The sequence below is a fragment of the Cynocephalus volans genome, chromosome 9, assembly GCF_027409185.1.
Source record: "Cynocephalus volans isolate mCynVol1 chromosome 9, mCynVol1.pri, whole genome shotgun sequence".
In the NCBI taxonomy this organism is placed as follows: Eukaryota; Metazoa; Chordata; class Mammalia; order Dermoptera; family Cynocephalidae; genus Cynocephalus; species Cynocephalus volans.
The window spans coordinates 148,134,219-148,152,576 of NC_084468.1; the positions used below are offsets into that span (position 1 = coordinate 148,134,219).

The 18,358-nt window shown below is 35.8% G+C and overlaps 1 protein-coding gene across 2 annotated transcripts in view; it reads left to right on the forward strand.

The window, feature by feature from the left end:
* The window catches only part of KLHL2 (kelch like family member 2), a 102,187-nt gene that overhangs the window by 70,345 nt on the left and 13,484 nt on the right, over positions 1 to 18,358 (forward strand). For both annotated transcript variants that reach the window (XM_063108183.1, XM_063108184.1), the window contains 3 exons: positions 7,684 to 7,793; positions 10,931 to 11,047; positions 12,816 to 12,965. In XM_063108183.1, the coding sequence (XP_062964253.1) occupies positions 7,684 to 7,793; positions 10,931 to 11,047; positions 12,816 to 12,965 (377 nt within the window). The remainder of the gene's footprint in view (positions 1 to 7,683; positions 7,794 to 10,930; positions 11,048 to 12,815; positions 12,966 to 18,358) is intronic.

Below are 18,358 nucleotides of genomic sequence, written 5' to 3' on the forward strand. Positions count from 1 at the left end.
AGAGACCCCTCATGGCATTTAATTTTGATCAAAAAAAGTGCTTCATATTTAGAAATCAAATACAAAGCGTACCTTGTACCTTATTTTAGGGCACAAAACAGAACAAGTAAGACTTTGGATGTATATTGTTGATTTCATTGAACTTAATTTGGGATGAGAAACCCAGCCTGATGAGCCCTATTGACCTGGTATGACAAATCCTAGGGATTGTCTTATTTCTTGATAAGCTTATTTTATTTGCTGGAGGGAAGCAAACAGGAAAGTTCAACTGCTGTAGAGAGTGAGGGAGAATCCTGATATATATGAGAAAGAATGTATATGTATATTGTATGTTATATATGTGCAGTCTGTGTGTTTAATGTATATTGCATATTGACGGCATTGTCTTTATGACTGGGAATTATTATGCCCTATTGCAGTTATGGTATTTGTTCTAAGAGAAGGTACTGATTATTAAATGCCTAGGTTGGGCTTTATTCAGTGGCCGGTGGTAAATACTGAAGGCAGATTACTAATGTCACAATGAACCTTTGTGCTATAAGCAGAATGATCTGTCAGTATGTGTGTGAAAGCATTGGAAGCAATAGTTGAGGTTGGTAACAGGGTGAGAACTAGGGTAATGAAGATAGATAGAGAGAAGGTGAATGAAGCAAGATCGCAGATACGGGAACTAACCCTGGATGTGGCTAGAGGAAACAGATTAAACTCTGAGATGACCTGCTCTTTAGAGTTACATCTTAGGTACATTTTAGTGGTGCATATTTATTGCCAGTGTGCAGTAGCTGCTGCTTTTTAGTGTACCTTACAGTAAGTTGGATAAGAACTCATTTGGTGAAAAGGAGGAATTTCTTATCTCAACTTTTTGGCAGGGATTATACTTGTATTGTCCAAATTAATTCAAAGATGTTAGGGTTTTAGTTGATCATGTATTCAATAGGAATCAATAATGTAATTGTGTCTCGAAAGATGTAAGATTATTATCCCACTCTATAGGTATGAAACTGAGCTCATTTTCTGGTTCTGTGTTTTGAGAGGGACTGATGAAGTAAAGCCCTGAATTCATAGCCAGGATGATGATGAAGATCCCAAGCCATGTTATATAAGGAGAGGTCGAAACACTTAGGAGTGTATGGATCATGGAAAGAAAAATTGGAAAAATACAATGCTCTCTGTAAAATTTTGAAGGAATTTCATAAGAGGCAGATTAGTCTATTAGCTATGGTAGGCTGAAATAACATCATTGTTACAAAATAAGAGGGAGAAAGATTTTAGTGCAACATAAAGAAGAATTGCTACTACTAATAAGTGTTCAAGAATGATGTGACTGTTTGCTGTGTTTTTGATGTGTGCAAACTAAAACCAGATAACCATTTATTATGAAAATTTTGAAGGCCACTCATACATATCATAAAAGTTGTGTCGGGAACCTTTCAGATCCCTTATACCACTAAATCTTACTATTTCTGTGGCATTACTGAGAAAAGATCAACAGGATTTGTGCAACAATTCATATTAAGAGTTAGAGAAAGGATGGGATTGGGGATAGGGGACAGGGAGTTGTTTAATGGTTGTAGAGTTTTGTATTTGCAGGATGAAAAAGTTCTGGAGATCTGTTTCACAACAATGTGAATATACTTACACTACTGAATTGTTCACTTAAACATGGTTAAGGTGGTAAATTTTATGTGCTTTTACCACAATTGAAAAAAACGAGAGAGGGAGGAAGGGAGAGAGGAACAACTGAGACTAAGCCTTGGAATCAGACTAGATAGTAGAGCCATTGAGGCACAGAGGAAATACAGGAGGTTGAGCTGTGTCTGGAGAAAGGCACTGGAATTGTCTGAAGTGGAGATAGGTCTTGGTCTTGTTTGCTTGGAGGAGGACCAGCAGGGAAGTACAATATTAATTTACAGGTTCTCAGACTAGGCAAGTTGTTTAGCAACAGCAAAGACAGTTTGGCCAAAGGAAGAAGATTTATTTTGAGAAGAAAATTAGCAGACACAGCCAGAGAATCTTTATCAAGCATTAGGCCAAGGAGTAAAGCAAAAGCATCAATGGAAAAATGCACAGTGATGAAAAAGTCAGACCATAGAGATCAAAACAGGCCAAGATAAGTGGCCTAAGGCAGGAAATAATGTGAGGGCTTTAGACTACTGCTTGTATGTTATGCTGGTTGCATGGGGTGGGAGTGGATCTGCCTGTTTAAAAGAGTCGTGATGGTTAGATCATATTCATAGGAGACGAACAGACAACTGGAAGTGAAACATTGGAATTGGGGAGAGTGGGAGCAAACAAGTTGGGGTGATAGTTAAAGGTAACTGGGAACATGAATGCAGATGAGATTGTTAAAGGAGAATGAACAGAGAATCAAAAGGGCCTGGCGGCAGGGAGGAAGATAGGTAACACTTAGTGTTAGGGAACTGAAGGAAGCAGATTGCTAGTGAGAAAGACAGCAAAAGATATAGAATCCAAACCAGGAGAGACTGTCATTAGGGTTAAACACTGCAGAGGGGTTTGAGAAAGACTAATCCCAAGAAAAGGACTTCCAGAGAACAATTTCAGAGGAAGCGTGGGTCAGAGGCTATATCAAATAAAAGTATGTGAGTGCAGCAAAATGGAGAGGTTTCAGTATTAAGATCTGCTTTCAGGAAGTTTGGTATGAAGACCTGCATAGTACAGTGGCCAAAGATGAGGGTGTAGACCAGTGATTTTCCTTTTTTAGCATAGTAGATACTTGTCACCTGAAGTAAAGACAATAAAATGCACTGACTGTCTGTAGCAATGTTTCCTTTCTCACGGGGCAAGGAAACCAGTTGGACCTAGTTGTTTGTTTTAATTTTAATTACTAATGTTTTCTTGTTTTTTTTTTTTTTTTTTTTTAATTTTGGCAAAAAGCACATAAGATTTACCACCTTATCCATTTTTAAGTGTACGATTCAGTACTGTTACACATAGTATTCACATTGTTGTGAAGCAGATCTCCAGAACTTTTTCATCTTGCAAAATGAAACTCTGTACCCTTTAAACAACATCTCCCCTTTTCCACCAAATATTATTCTACTTTATGTTTCTATGAATTTGATTCCTTTAGATACTGCATATTAGTAGAATCATACAGTATTTGTCTTTTTGTGACTAGCTTGCTACACTTAGCATAATATCCTCAAGCTTCATCCATGATGTAACATGTAACAGGATTTCCTTCCTTTTTAAGGTTGAATAATATTCCATTGTGTGTGTGTGTGTGTGTGTGTGTGTGTGTGTGTGTGTGTGTGTGTGTGTGTGTGTGTGTATACACATACATATATCCACGTACACACACCAATTTCATTTATCTGTTTATTCATCAATAGATATTCGGGTTGCTTCCACCTCTTGGCTATTGTGAGTAATGCTGCCTTGAACATGGGTATGCAAATATCTCTTCAAAACCCTGCTTTCAATTCTTTTGGATATATACCCACATATACCCAGAAGCAGGATTGCTGGATCATATGCTAGTTCTACTTTTAATTTTTTGAGGAAGCACCATACTGTTTTTTATAGTAGTCTCACCATTTTACAATCCCACCACAGTACAACAGGATGGATGCCAGTTTTTCCACATCTGTCAGCATTTGTTATTTTCTGGTTTGTTTGTTTTATAGTAGCCATCGTAATGGGTGTGAGGTGATATCTTATTGTGGTTTTGATTTGCACTCTCTGATGATTAGTGATGTATCTTTTCATGTGCTTATTGGCCATTCGTATATCATCTTTGGAGAAATGTCTATTGAAGCCTTTTGCTCATTTTTTAATTGGGTTATTTGATTTTATTTTTATATTCTGGATATTAACTCCTTATCATATATGTGATTTGCAAATATTTTCTTCTATTTCATAGGTTGCCTTTTCACTATATTGATTATGTCCTTTGATACACAAAACTTTTAAGTTTGTTGTCTCATTTGTCTATTTTTTCTTCTGTTGCCTGTGCTTTTGGTGTCATGTACAAGAAATCATTGCCAAATCTAATGTTATGAAGCTTTTCTCCTATGTTTACTTCCAGGAGTTTTATAGTTTTTGGTCTTACATTTAGATTCTTAATCCATTTTGAATTAATTTTTGAATATGGTATTGTAAAGCTACTTTTACCTGCCTGTAATCCTGCCGACTGGGCCAATTGTCGAGCTAGGTCTGGCTCTGGAGCTCACAGACACCTCAGGCCCTTTGTCCAGATGGGGTCACAAACCCTTCACATGCCAGACTGGGTCCCCAGACCCCTCACATGCCAGGCTGGGTCATCAGACCCATTACACGCAGGTATATGAGCCAGGGAACCGGCAAACAGGTCCTTGGAAGCCATAGGTTGGAAAGCATGGCTGTGCGAAGTGAGGTCCGCCTGAGTCAGTCGCTAGCTAGGGTGGCGGCACTGCGCTTGGCGTACCAACTCCACCCACCCACATACACCCTGTACACTGAACCACCCCCAGCCGGCCCTGAGGTTAGGGACCTGACTAAACTATTCTATTTTTCCAACAGGTGTAAGATAAAGATTGATCTTCATTCCTTTACATGTGGAAATTCAATTTTCCCAGCATCATTTGTTGAAGAGACTATCTTCTCCCTATTTAGTGGTCTTGGCACCCTTGTCAAAGATCATTTTACCATATATGTGTGAGGGCTTAAAAATATTTGAAAGGTATATATTGATAAACTCTTCCTTTCACCCTTGTTCCTTATTTCTCTCCTCCCTAAAGGTAATCACTATTACTAGTTTCTGGTTTTTGTTTTGTTTTTTGGGTGGGGGAGGCTAGGTAATTCATTCACATTACATATATAACAATATAAAAAACTCTCCACTGAAAAAATTTGTTTCCGCTCTTCTCCTACTTCCCTCCTTAATGCCCTCTGTAGGTAACATTTTATTAGTTACTTTTATATCTTTCTAGTGTATAATGTCTTCTCTCTCCCGTTCTTACACAGAAAGTAACTAACATGCTATATATACTGTCCTGTGCCTTTTTAAAAAGTTGGCATTATTTCCTAAAGCTTTATCATATCATGAGCTTCCTTGTTATGTTTTCGAACTTGGCAGAATATTCCATTGTGCAGATGTACTGCATTTTAACTAATGCCTACGGATGTACTCTCATTTGTAATTACTAAAAACAATGCTACCGTGAATAACTTAAGGGTGTGTCATTTCATAAGTGGCCAAGTATATGTCCAGGATGAGATTTCAGAAGTGCTCTCTGTAGACCTTGTACTGATTTATACTCCTACAGCATTATAAACGGCACACTGTTTCATAGTATGGTTTTGTTTTTTTAACTTTGGTCTTCATGGTTTTGTGGCTTGAGTCCAGGGAGGAAATGCTCATGTTATATCATTTTTATTAGTAGTGGTGATAATATAAGAGCTTTTAATGTCACAGACTAAGTACCAAAGAGACAAACACTGATTTGCATCAAGCGCATGTAAAGTAACAGGTGGGAAGCACTGACATTCTTGCTTCTCTTCCCACAGAGTTCCTGTGAGCCAGTTTCTGTCCAAACTTGTTTTCAGTTGCTTTTTGGTACCTAGAAATTTGAATACATATATAGGAATCTTAAAATTGAGAATTGCCACTATTAGTCATATCAGATTCATATTATTTTTATTTTTAAAAAAACAGACCCAAGAGTTTACTGACTGATTCATTCATAAAATGATATTGTTAGGAGGCCATGGTTTTTAAAAATATGTTAGAGAAGTGGCTTGCCTTATGGAAAGTGTCTCACATAAATTGACTACAATCTGTGGTCTTATCTCACCCAATGCAGTTCTTTCTTAAATTACCAAGAGATTCCCTTTAGATATGTGTTTTGGATTTTATATAACAACTTTGTACCGTTCCTTTGGCCCTTGTAAGTTTGATATCAGCTGTTTTTCTCCTAACAAATACAGAATTAAACTTTTTCCCTTTCAAATGACAAGTCTTGCTTTATTTTAGTTGAAGGTTATTAGTTATAGGTACTTCCTAAACCATTAGTTTATTTAATCCTCACAGCAGGCATGATGTTTAGGTATCAGGGAAGGTATTTTTATTATTCTCATTTTATGGATGAAGAAACCAAAGCTTAGAGAAATTACATAATTGCCCAAGGTTGTACAGACTTGCATGTGGCAGAGCTGGGATTCAACCCTCATATGTCTGACTCCAACACCCAAACTGTTACTGGAGGAGAGGGTCCAGGGAGGTCAGATAGATGAACTCAACCCTGTTCTCTACCTGGTTCTTGACTCTGCCACAGGAAAGAATTCAAAAACAGAGTCAGAGTAGAAAGTGAAACCAAGTTGAATAGAAAAAGTAGGAAATACACACTTCACAGGCAAAGTGAGGGCTGGCTTGAGAGTGAGCAGCAGCCCTGTTTTGTCATGGAGTCTAGTTTTTATAGTTGGCTACCTATACATATTCATGTTGTCTATGAATATTTAAGTAGAGGAGTGGTTTCTGGTTATGTAACCCTTATGTAACTCCAGCCTTGTGTGTGCTCTATTTCCTTTGGAGCATGCTCAGTGCTCAGTGGTCAAATTATAGCATGTACACCAAGTATACTTAAAATATACTTGGTGCTCTCTAGCACCTCCAGTGGAAGGTTATTCAAGGACAAACTCCTTTTTACTGAGCATGCTTGATTCCTGAAATTGGTCAAACTTGCCCCCAGCAGTCTCCTTCTTCCTGTGTTGGTGCTAAAAATAGGTGCAACATGCAACAGTAACTCAGGGCCCAGAGGAGGGGCCTGAGACTATGGGGAGTGGTTTGAAATTTAGGGGAGTGTCCTGAGACCCAGACTCCGGCAAACTGAGCTCTTTCTATTTTAAACCCACCACATTCCCTTGTGAGCTCATACTTTATGAGTGAGAGATAGATTTGCAGGAAAGGTTATTTTGTAAGTAATTCTTTGTAAGTTTTAAAATCATTAATTATTTTATTAGAGTTTTTTCCTTTTTGGGGGAGGAGTGCCCATATTTGTGAAATCAAAGAAAGTTTTTTTTTTAGTATTTTAACAATTGCTAATTTTTCTAGTTTCTGGAAAGGGGTCAAGGTGTGAAATCATATTATTTGTTGCCCAAATAAACTTACATGAGTTATAAGCTTACATGGAATTCAAAGCTATCTATATCATAAACCTATTCTGTTTCCTTTTTAAAATCATGTTTTAGGTCATGTTTTCAGATTGACCAGCATTTAAATTTTCTTTGTTTAGTTTTTAAATGAAGCAGTGTTTTCTTACTCTGTAATATTTTATAGCCCTCTAATATTTTAGGTAATACATTCAAGTATGTGAATGTATATCACCATGTGACCTATCTGATTTATGTGATCAGAAGGTTTTATAAATTTAAGTACTGATAATGTCATCATCATATAATGAATAAAACAGAAGTGATTTACGTAAGTGGGTGTACATTAAGTAAGTGTACTTTCCTACCTGTGCTGCTTCTTTGCTATAGTATAAACAAAATCACTTGTGATACTTCCCCAAGCATCTCTGAGTTAGTTCAGGTTTTTCTTATCGGTTCTTGCCTAGAAGAAGTGCTGTTGGTTTTCTCATTCCTAGGTTGGATTGAGTTAAGAAACACCTCTTTTTTAAGCAGTTTGAACATATGATAATGGAATGACGATGTTAATGGATTTTCTTTTTAACCCCCAAACAGAGCAACATTTTGCAGATGTTGTACTTAGTGAAGAATTTCTCAATCTTGGCATTGAACAAGTGTGTAGCTTAATCTCAAGTGACAAACTTACCATTTCCTCTGAAGAGAAGGTAAGTATATTTTTCTTTTCCCAGTGTACAGTGACACAGTATAACTTCTTTTTTAAATTTTGCTTCGTTTTCTAACTTTGATCTGGAAGTTAAAAAACTTAGCTAGTCAACTTGTTGATTGTTTTTGAAAATTACTCTGTTTCTTCTCTTCTTGGGAGTCACTAAATTGTTAGATATTAGAGTTTTGTACTTGACTCCACAGCAAGAGTTGCAAACATTAAACTATCTGAAGCAAGTGCCTCTTGGAAAACAGGTTTCTTCCTACAATTAGATACCTATAAAAATTGTGATCTAAACACAGTATTTCTCACTAATTTCACCATCTTCTGAGTTGAAAGATGTTACCTAGGGTGGCAAAGTTTTGCTAGTTCCAGACTGAACATCCTTGATTGTAGTATTCCTTTAGGTTGGTTCTTTGTGACTTACACCTCACCCCTACCAGTGTTTCTTTCCTTCTTTTCAGAGCACTGTGTAGCTGCTGCTTCTGGTTATAGCCTTCTGTCTCGCCACATTTTGTGTTGCCTTTGTCAGCTACCTGCACCTTTCATGTAGTTGGAGAGAGAGGCTTCTCTTAGTGAGCTTTTTTCCTTTGGGTGGTTTTGTAGCACGTGTGAATCGGTATAAAAGTTTGTGAAAAGAGGAAATGTGCTTAGAGGAAATGAAACTTGAATTTCTCCTTTGTGTGCTTTGCATTTAAAGTTGTATAAAACTCTGATTCTATTTCTCAAGGATATTCATGCCACCTGGGAATAAAAAGACAGTTACTCTAATATATACTATAGGAGAAAATATGTGACAGTGTTTATGAGATATATAATTTTAGTACTCTAGGATTATAGAGAAGGATGGCATTGCTATTCACGTTTAATGGACGTATATTGAGTGTCTACCATGTACCAGACACTCTCATGGGGTCCTAGATATGAGAAGAATAACGCAATAGAATTCTTTACTCATAGACTAGTGGGATAACCAGTGAGGTAAATAAATGATTACAGAATGCAGTAAAGGGTACTGTAGGAGCATTTAATTTGGGAATGGGGTGGGGATGGTAGTTCAGCTTGGTTCATATATGGTCCAAATCTTTAAAAATTAATATTAGTTTGCCAGGGAAGTAGGGATGGCTGGGAATGGGAAGGGTATTCCAGATAGAGGGAACAGAGTATGCACATGTAAAGAGGTGTGAAAAAATAATTGCATTCAGTTTGTTCAGTGTAATTGGAGTTTAGAATATGTTTGGGAGAATGGTAGGAGATAAAGTGGGAAGATGGCATAATAAAATATCTTCTCAGCTGTATTAAAGAAAATTAACTTTATTGTAGTGATGTAGAGCCTCTAAAGGGTTTTAAGCAAGGTGAGTATAGCATGGTAAGATCTGCATTGTGGAAATATCATGAGGGCTGTTCTAGTTTTCTGAGACCTAACAAACCACCCCAAAATGTAGTGGCATAAAAAATAACCATTTTATTGTGCTTACAATTCTAAGGTCAGAATTCATGCAGGGCACAATAGGGACAGTTTGTCTCTGCTCCACAGTGTCTCAGGCTTCAGCTGAGGTGGCCTAAGTGGCTGGAGACATCAGGCATGGTTTTCCTGGAGCCACAGATATGGGGCTTCAGTTCTTCTGCACATAGTATCTTGTGGGTCTGGAATGTCCAAGATGGCTCCTTCACTCACTTGTCTGGCACCTGAGCTGCTGATCTCTTTTTCTCTCAGTCTCCCTATTTCTTCCCTCCCTTCCTTCTCTATAGCTTGTTTGGGTTTTTCATAGCATGGTGGATTAAAGTAATTAGACTTCTTATATGACATCTGGAATGTCCCAAATATGCATTTCAAGAGCCCGGGGTAAAAGCTATAAGTCTTCTTATGACCCAGCTTCAGAAGTCACACAGCATCATTTCCAGCACACTCTATTGGTTATACAGTGTCAGCTTAGATTCATAGTTTGTAAAGTTATTATGTAAGGGTGTGGGTCCCAGGAGATGTAGTTTATTAGGAGCCCATCTTTGGAGACTGGCTATCTTGGTGTTGTGCAGAATGGACCAAAAGTGAGGTGAGGACCAGACAGGAGGATGTTGAAAACATGCCAGTGAACAGCAGGATCTGATGTAGGACAGTAGAAGCAGGGGTGGAGAGAAGGCAACTGAGAAATAGTAGATAGAATCAACAGAATGCAGACTCTTGTTCACGTCCTTATCTCTAGGCACGTTGAGGTGCTTGATAAATACTTGTTGATGGAATAAATTAAAGAGGGATGTTAATTATAATGTGCATTATTTTTAGTTTCTTGCTCTATTCCTGTATCAGAATAACCTATTTTTGCTCCCAATAATACATTTGTGTTTGCGTATTGGCAAACATTTTCTTCAACCTTTTAAAGATTACAGGTGATATATTCATCAGTCTGGAAGGAAATTATGTAGACAAACACTGTCTTCATTATTAGTTTATTAGCTTTCTCATAGGTATATAAAGTAGTAATGCCCTGTTTACTTAGTTTGTAAAAAAATTTCAACATATTACATTTTATTATTTTCTACTCGTGTGAAATAGCAGAGTTAATTTGTTCTGTAGATCCTTGATTTGTAAGTGTGTGGTCCAAAAGGTCCAATATTTGTTTGTAAACCTAAAGGAAAAGCCAAAAATGGGTTGTTCATAAGGGTACATAATTTTCATTCTAGAAAATAACTTTGCTTTATTGTTTTGGGTGCTTTATTCCAGAGACTTGAGATTTAAGTCTGCGTTAAGTAGAACTACATTCAATTTGGAAAGGTTATCAACAGTGAAATAGTTCCTATGTCACTGAACTATCACACCTACCATTCAAGATAAATAAGATTAGATAATATATTGGTTAAATGCTTCATAAATACCAAATGAAAAGTACTTACTAAAAACACTACAGTACTAAAGATTTTACTTATAAAGTACTAACTAAATACGATATTAAAAAAAGAAAGAAATGGAGTGAATGGCTTTGTACATTGCAAGTCAGGATTTAAAAAAAGTTGAAGCTCTAGATTAAATTTGGATGTTTTAGCAAGAGCTGTATGTAAAACGTAGTCTCATCATGTTTTTCCAGATGCCTTGGTACATAACTCATTACTTATTTTTCCTTTCCCCATATTTTCTGCAAGGTATTTGAAGCAGTAATAGCTTGGGTGAACCATGACAAGGATGTGAGGCAAGAGTTTATGGCTCGGCTGATGGAACATGTTCGGTTACCTTTGCTTCCTCGGGAATATTTAGTTCAGGTAATTGCATATGCAAAACATGCGAATACACAGAGCACTGTATTATTGGCCTTACAGCATGGAGATCTCCATCACACAGTGATAACAGCTGTAGAGTATAGATCCATGGAGTGCAGGACAGGACAGTAAAGACGCCTGTAGTTTTTGGCAGCTTCTCCCTGTTAGAAATTTGCTTTTGCCCCTATCTCTAATTTAGATAAGCAAGTACTAGAGCTTATCCAGGTTGTATTTGTGGTCATTTACATACATGTAAATAAATGTGCCTGTGCCTCTGTGTTATTGCTCTCTCTTCCTTTTTTTCCTTTTGATATCTCTTCTAATTCCCCTACAGAAATGGAATTTTGAGATTTGACCCAAATACTGTTTAATTCAATGTCATAATTTCACAATGGCATGCTTTTGGTTTCTATCTTTATTTCTAAGCTGAGGAAAAACAGGTTATTTGAAATAAATAGGAATAAATGATTCTTTAGTAGTCCCTGCACAATTTTAAATTTACTCTTTACTATTAGCATTCTACTAGGAACTTTTCAGCATTATTTTTATGATTGAAATCATCTAAAGAAACTTTTTTTTATTAAGAGATTAGATCTGAGCATTTTAGAATTTCTTGAAACCTCATTATTTGTTGTGATTTGTGTAATCGTTGGTCCTCTGGAGTTAAGATAATGAACAAAAAACTTTGTCCTTCATTCGAGGTCAGGCACAGCCAGGACAAGATTTATTCATGGTGTAGGCACATTATTTTAAAGTATTTTGAATCTTTTTTCTGGATATTTTTGTTTGCCCTCTTGTGTTTGAAAAAGGTAACATTAACTTATTAATATTGCCTACTTCACTTGAAGGACTCATTGTCTAAATTTTGTTTCCTGTAATTTATTATTTGGCTTGATGTTCAAAGATAAGAAACAGGTAAATATTATATTATCTAAAGAATTCATCATATTCTATTGTTGACATTGAAGTTTATCATTTTTCATTGCAATTCCTCTCTTTATTACTTATGTATGTTTTGTCTGCAGTCCAGATAGTTGAGCATTTTTTGGTTTCATTTATTTTTCTCTTAGTCACTGTATTAGTGTATTCTCCAGAGAGGCAGAACCAGTAGGAAATATTTTATATGTTATAAATAAGTGAGAGGGGATTTATTTAGGGGAATTAGCTCATGTGATAGTGAATAGAACTCCCATAATAGGCCATATGCAAACTGGATGCCAGTAGCATGGCTCAGTCTAAGTCTGAAGGCCTCAAAACCTGGGAAGCCAGTGGTGTCCTGAGTGAAAGTCCTGGATGCCAGTGCAGTGTCTCAATCCAAGTCCAAAGGCCTCAAAACCAGGGAAGCAGCATGGACAGGAGATAGAAGGGTGTATCCCAGCTCCAGTGGGTAGAGAGAGAGATTTGCCTTTTTTCTCTGTTTTTTTTCCTCTCTGGGACCCCAGTGGATTGGATAGTTCCCACCCATACTGAGGGCAGATCTTTTCTACCCAGTCCACTCGGTGTCATGCTAATCTCCTCTGGAAACACCCTCAAAGATAAACCTGGTAAAGCCTACAAAGTTAGCTTTACCAGGTTTCTCGACATTCCTTAATGTAATCAAATTGACACCTAGAATTACCTTCAGAGTCACAGTTATAAACTTTCCTCTGTTACTTTTACACTGAACTAGAGAGAATGGTTATTGCTTTTTTTCTCTTCACTTCTGTTTCTTTGGTCTTTTTATTGTGAAGTAGCCATCTCCTTATGGAGTGTGTCTGATTTCTTTTGGCAGAGAGTTGAAGAGGAAGCATTGGTCAAGAATAGCAGTGCTTGCAAAGATTACCTCATTGAAGCTATGAAGTATCATTTGCTGCCAACAGAGCAGCGTATATTAATGAAAAGTGTCCGGACCCGACTGAGGACACCCATGAACCTTCCCAAAGTAGGATCTATTGTTCATACTTGTTATTATCTCATTTGAAAGGCACATAGTAAAGCTGTCAATATTTTTGCTCATCTGAATTTTCATGCTTTATTGCTTTAGTTTCCCTTTAATATATTTTTATATTTTTATATATTTTGATATTTTCTTTTAAATATGCCTAAGAATGCACTGTAGTGTATATAATTCAACCTCTCTATTGATTTTATATCTTAAGGGTGGGGACTGTGTAGTTTATTTATTCTTTATAAACTGCTTGATGTCACTCTTCTGGGACAGAAGACAACTGGTTTTTGTCCCTTATGAGTTTTTTTTAGCTCTAGTAATGGTAGAAAGCTCTAGTTGTAGTCAAAAGAGGGAAATCAGACTAAGTAGAAAGATTTCTCTGTAAGCTAGGTGTTTATATCATAAGTGAAAACCCAGTAGTTTCACAGAACTACGTATTAGAACTAAGGATGATAAAATAGCTTGTTTAATTCATCTCCTTCCTGTTCCCTGTTGTATACTATTGATGGTTCCCCACACATCGTATGTAACCATTTCAGCATAGATTTCCCATGTCTTTTCATATCTCCAGTGTTCGTATTTTCCTGTGTGAATGTTCACATTAATCTTTTTAGTTGTGGCCATTCGTGTTTTACTGATTTAATTTTCCTTAAGAAAGGCCCTTCATTTCTGTCTCTCTGTTTGCAATTCCTCTGCTCTCTTTACATCTTTAAAGTACTAGAAGACCAACATTTTAAGCACCATTTTTTGTATGGTCTAATCAGAATGATCCAAAATATAATGCTATTACTTATGAATTTATTTTTAACTCTCCTGTGTGTTTGGGGCAATGCTAGATTAAGAAATAGAATTAATCTGTTATCGCTTTCTTATATCATCTTCAGTTATTACTCTAAGCTTTCGACTGAATTATGTCTTTTAAATTCTTTCACTTTCATGCTTTTATATAATGCTTTTGTGAGTTTTATTTTTGGAGTCTACATTTTTAATTGCTTCAAATCTGTGTTGGTATTGTTTTTCTGTTTTACCCAGTGTTAACAACAGTTCTCAATTTAGAACTAACTGCAGATTTTGCCAGTATGCTATTTACTCGTTTTTCTAGATCATCAGTAAATATTTTATTTAGAATGGACCTCAACACTCTCCCTGGTGACACCTCATAAGAAGTACCCACCCACTGACACAGTCCATTTGTTGAAAGTTTCAGTTCATATGATTATGTTTATCATCTAAGCCAAAAATGATTAATTAGACATATAACATCTGATGAAATTGAGGATCAAACAGATTCAAATTTGGCAGGATTTTTTTTTTTTTAACATCCCTCTGCTTGTCCGCTAGAAGTTTGAATGCTTTTCTCAAAATATTCTAAATTTTTACTGAGAATTATTATCACTTAACAAAAGGTATTTACAAGGCATTCACTTCCTGCCCTGTTTTGAAAATTGGTATTTGCCTTTTTTAAATTTTCTGATCTCTCCTCAGTTCTCCAAGATTTTTCAAAAATAATTGTAAGTGGCTCAGTAAGTACATTAGCTAGTTCCCTTAACACCTTAATATGCATGCCATCTGGGTCTGCTGATTTTATGTGTTCACATTTTCCAAATACCCTTTTACCTGCTTTTATAAGTAACCATCTTTATAAGTCTTCATTACTTCATATTTGTCCATATTATTTGGTGTTAGTTATTGTTCTTACAAAAAAACTGATTTATAAAAAGTGTCTAGAGTCTTTCCTGTAAACTTAAAGTTACATTTCTTTTATGGTAGTCTTTCCAACTTTCTTCTAAATAGTTTGTTTTATCTTTAATACTTTTTAAACAATTCATATTTGTAAAAAAAAAAAAAAAGAATCTTTTCTTGCATATTCCCTCTTCTTACATCTTTAACTTTGCTATCCTTTGGCTTTTGCTATCTTTATCTAGAAACCTTTAGGATGAAAATGAATTCACTTCTAATTCTGGAATAAACATGTCACTTTTGAAAACTTTCTAAAGAGTTCTTGGTAAAATCCTATCAAGTACTTTATTTTCTCTTTTATAGAGTTATGGTCATCTATTTGGTTCACAGTGTTTCTGGGCTTCTCTGGTTGTAGTTTCAGAGTGGACCTTTCAACTGTTATACTTTGGGATTTCATAGTTTTTTAACTTTTATTTTGTGGTGGGTGTACAGATCTTTTTTCTATCTTATCAGGGTGACTAGGAAGGAGGGGCAGCAGACCTGGCAGAGAGCAATGAGCAACAGTCTTGCTTTGACTCTGCATGTTCCACTTACATGACCCCTTCTCAATGTTGATTCATCCACCCATATTTTTGAAAAGATCCTTGTGTTGGAAGCTTTTTCAGCAGCACCATATGTCATTTTAGGGTGGTTATACTCAAGATCAATTCTAGGTAGGCAGATAAGAATGAAGCAAAGATTAATTTCTTTTGCTTATGTATTTCATAGTAATGATGAGTAAAATTGAACAAAATATGGTAGTTAGTATTGAGAAAATTAATGTAAGGTTTTGATAATTTTTATACCATGACAGTGATTTAGTTCTTTTTATATTAGACTGATTTTATGAACTCATACTAATTTGCACGAATGATTCTTTTTATTTCTCATACTTTAGTTTTACATTCTCAATACAGTCATCAGTCTCCCCTTATCCAAGGGGGATAAGTTCCAAGATTCCCCAACAGATGCCTGAAAGTGCAGATAGTACTAAGTCCTGTATATACTTTTTTTTCTTATATATACATACCTATAATAAAGTTTAATTTAGTAATTAGGCATAGTAGGAGACTGACAACAGTAACTAATGTAACAGTTATAACATTATACTGTAATAAAAGTTATGTGAATGTGGTCTCTTTCAGAATACTGTAATATTTTTGTAACATGATTGACTGTGGGGAACTAGTAAAAAAAACAAAAACATGAAAGTGGGGACTACTGTAAGCAGTAATGGAATTGTGTAGGGCATCCTTGAATTTGGACATCATAATAAAAAACTATATTATGTTTTGCTACTTTACTTTGTTAGCTCCTTTTTCTATTTGGAATCTGTATTTTTACAAATGCAGTCATATTTCTAGGTAAATATTTTTCTATATTTGTACCCAGTATAGCTGTTGAAATTTCCTATTAGAACATTTATGAAACTTGATTTTTTGAGAAGGTAATTTTTAGCTAGTATTTAATAGATAATAAAACTAAAAAGAATGAAGTTTAATCGAGTTACATTTCAAGACGATCACTTGAATTTGCTTAGCTCCCTACCCCTTGCCCTCCTCAAATATGTTACATTTAACTTTTCTCTACAAAAGGTCTTCCGTTTTCTTGTTCCTTTATAGCTTATTAGTATAGTGTTTCCCAAATGAGTTAAGGTGTTTTTTACAAATATCTGGAGTGTCAGCATTATGAGCTACTCTTTTGATAATACCAACAAAGTGGTTTTGAGCAGTTTTTTGATCTCATACAAACATGCCTGCTCTCACGTCCTCCTGTTGTTTCTCCCTTGTCTCCTTTATCTCTGATTTCTCAAATCCCCTTTTTTTTTTTTAAAAAAACCTCTGTTGGGTAAGAACAAATATTACTTCCATTCTCTGTACTTAGTAGCACATTTCCCCTTCCATTCTCATTTCGATACGCAAAAGTGAACTGTTGCATAGTAAACATAAGATTCAAAGTTTGAGAATCATGAAACCTACAAGTCGGTATTGTTTCTCAAGGAGTTTTTAAAAAAGTATTCCATTCTGAGATTTTTTTTTTTAATTGATCTTCATCAGATACATTATGCAAGACTCAACTATCATCTGACTTTTGGGCAGAGTTCCAAAGTTTTGAAAACAGATCCCTAAATACAAGGTTGATCTTAACATACGTTCCCATTCTATGATTTTACAACCTTGCCACCGTCCCTTATTTTTTTCTTTTGGTGGTAGGAGGGGAGGGTATTTTGAATTTGCTTTGTTAATTCTTCTTTTTATTTATTTTGAATTTAGCACTAGTAGAATGAAAAAGTCATATGGTTGGTCTATGTTCAGTCTTCTTTTTGAGATCTTTAAAATTCCTTTGCTTTCCAGTTACTAAATAACTAAAAAGACATCTTTTTGGAAACTTGAGATTTGCTCTGATTAAGGAATTGAATTTTCTGTGTTCCCATCTTTCTATAGTTATGTGTATGGGCAGGTCATTGCTCAGTGAAGGTTGCAAACCTCCCCTTTTTGTGTGTATGTGTTACTCCACGTTGTGTTTGTTTTGATTTTTTGTTTCTTTTTAACATCTGTTTTTCCCATTGGGCATCACATCTTTTCCCCAGGATCCTTGCCATTCTTTACAGTTTTCTATATGAGATGTCACTGTCTTTCACTTTCTTGTTAGTTTATGGCTGTATTTTCAGTGTTGCCAGAGGGTGCCCAGGTATACTCAGTAAAAGACAAACACATTGGTTTCTAAATTCCATCCATTTTTCAAAGCCCTAGATCAAGTTTTACCTCCTCCAGAAAGCTTTTACTAAATTATGACAACTTTCCATTTTCTTATCAGAAGTAGCAATTAGTGTCTGTACTAATCATATAGTTTTTGATCATATATAATTGTATATTGTTCTTGAATTACTTGATGGGTCTTGTCTTAGTGAAATCTGTAAGCTCTTGGAGAGTAGAGACCATGTCTTATATTTCTTATGTAAAACAGCTAGCATAGTCCTGGATAGGTACAGATGGTAGGCACTTAGTAAATAGGTGTTGGGTTGAGTTGAGGAAATTTATAGACCTCATTCATTCTCAGCAGTAGACTATTGTGCATTTGTTCATTATGATTTCTAGCATCTACATTATCTGTCCTGTTGGGTTGTTTCATTTGTGTGGGGCATCAAGGGAGGTCTCTTTACTTGAGATCTGGGAATCTGTGCTCTCTTGTAAACTACAATTCAGTTACTCCTCTTTTTTTAATAATTTTTTTTCCTTCCATGTTTATTTTAATATCTTACTATGCTTTTCATCTCACCTACTCAGTAACATAGATTTCATTTCTATCTGCTCTCCTACATAGTGGAGATCTAATCCCTGATCACTGCAAAACCAAGATCTGGTTTATACCAAACCCTGTGACATACTGCAGCCTTGCCAGTGCTGACTGCCTGCTGTTTTTGGCTTAAATACTGCTTTTGCTTGAAGGATCAGAAACTTATTTTAGTTTCTGAAATCCTTATTTATTTATTTTTTTTTTCTGAAATCCTTATTTTTGACTAAATGTGCTAGATAATAGAATTGTAGTTCTAACTACATGTGCCTCCTTTGTTGATGTTTATTAAATGTCGATTAGGTGGTCATTTTCCCCCAGCTCACCCTGTCATCTTCATCCTAACACTCCTCACATCAGTGTCTTTTAGGACA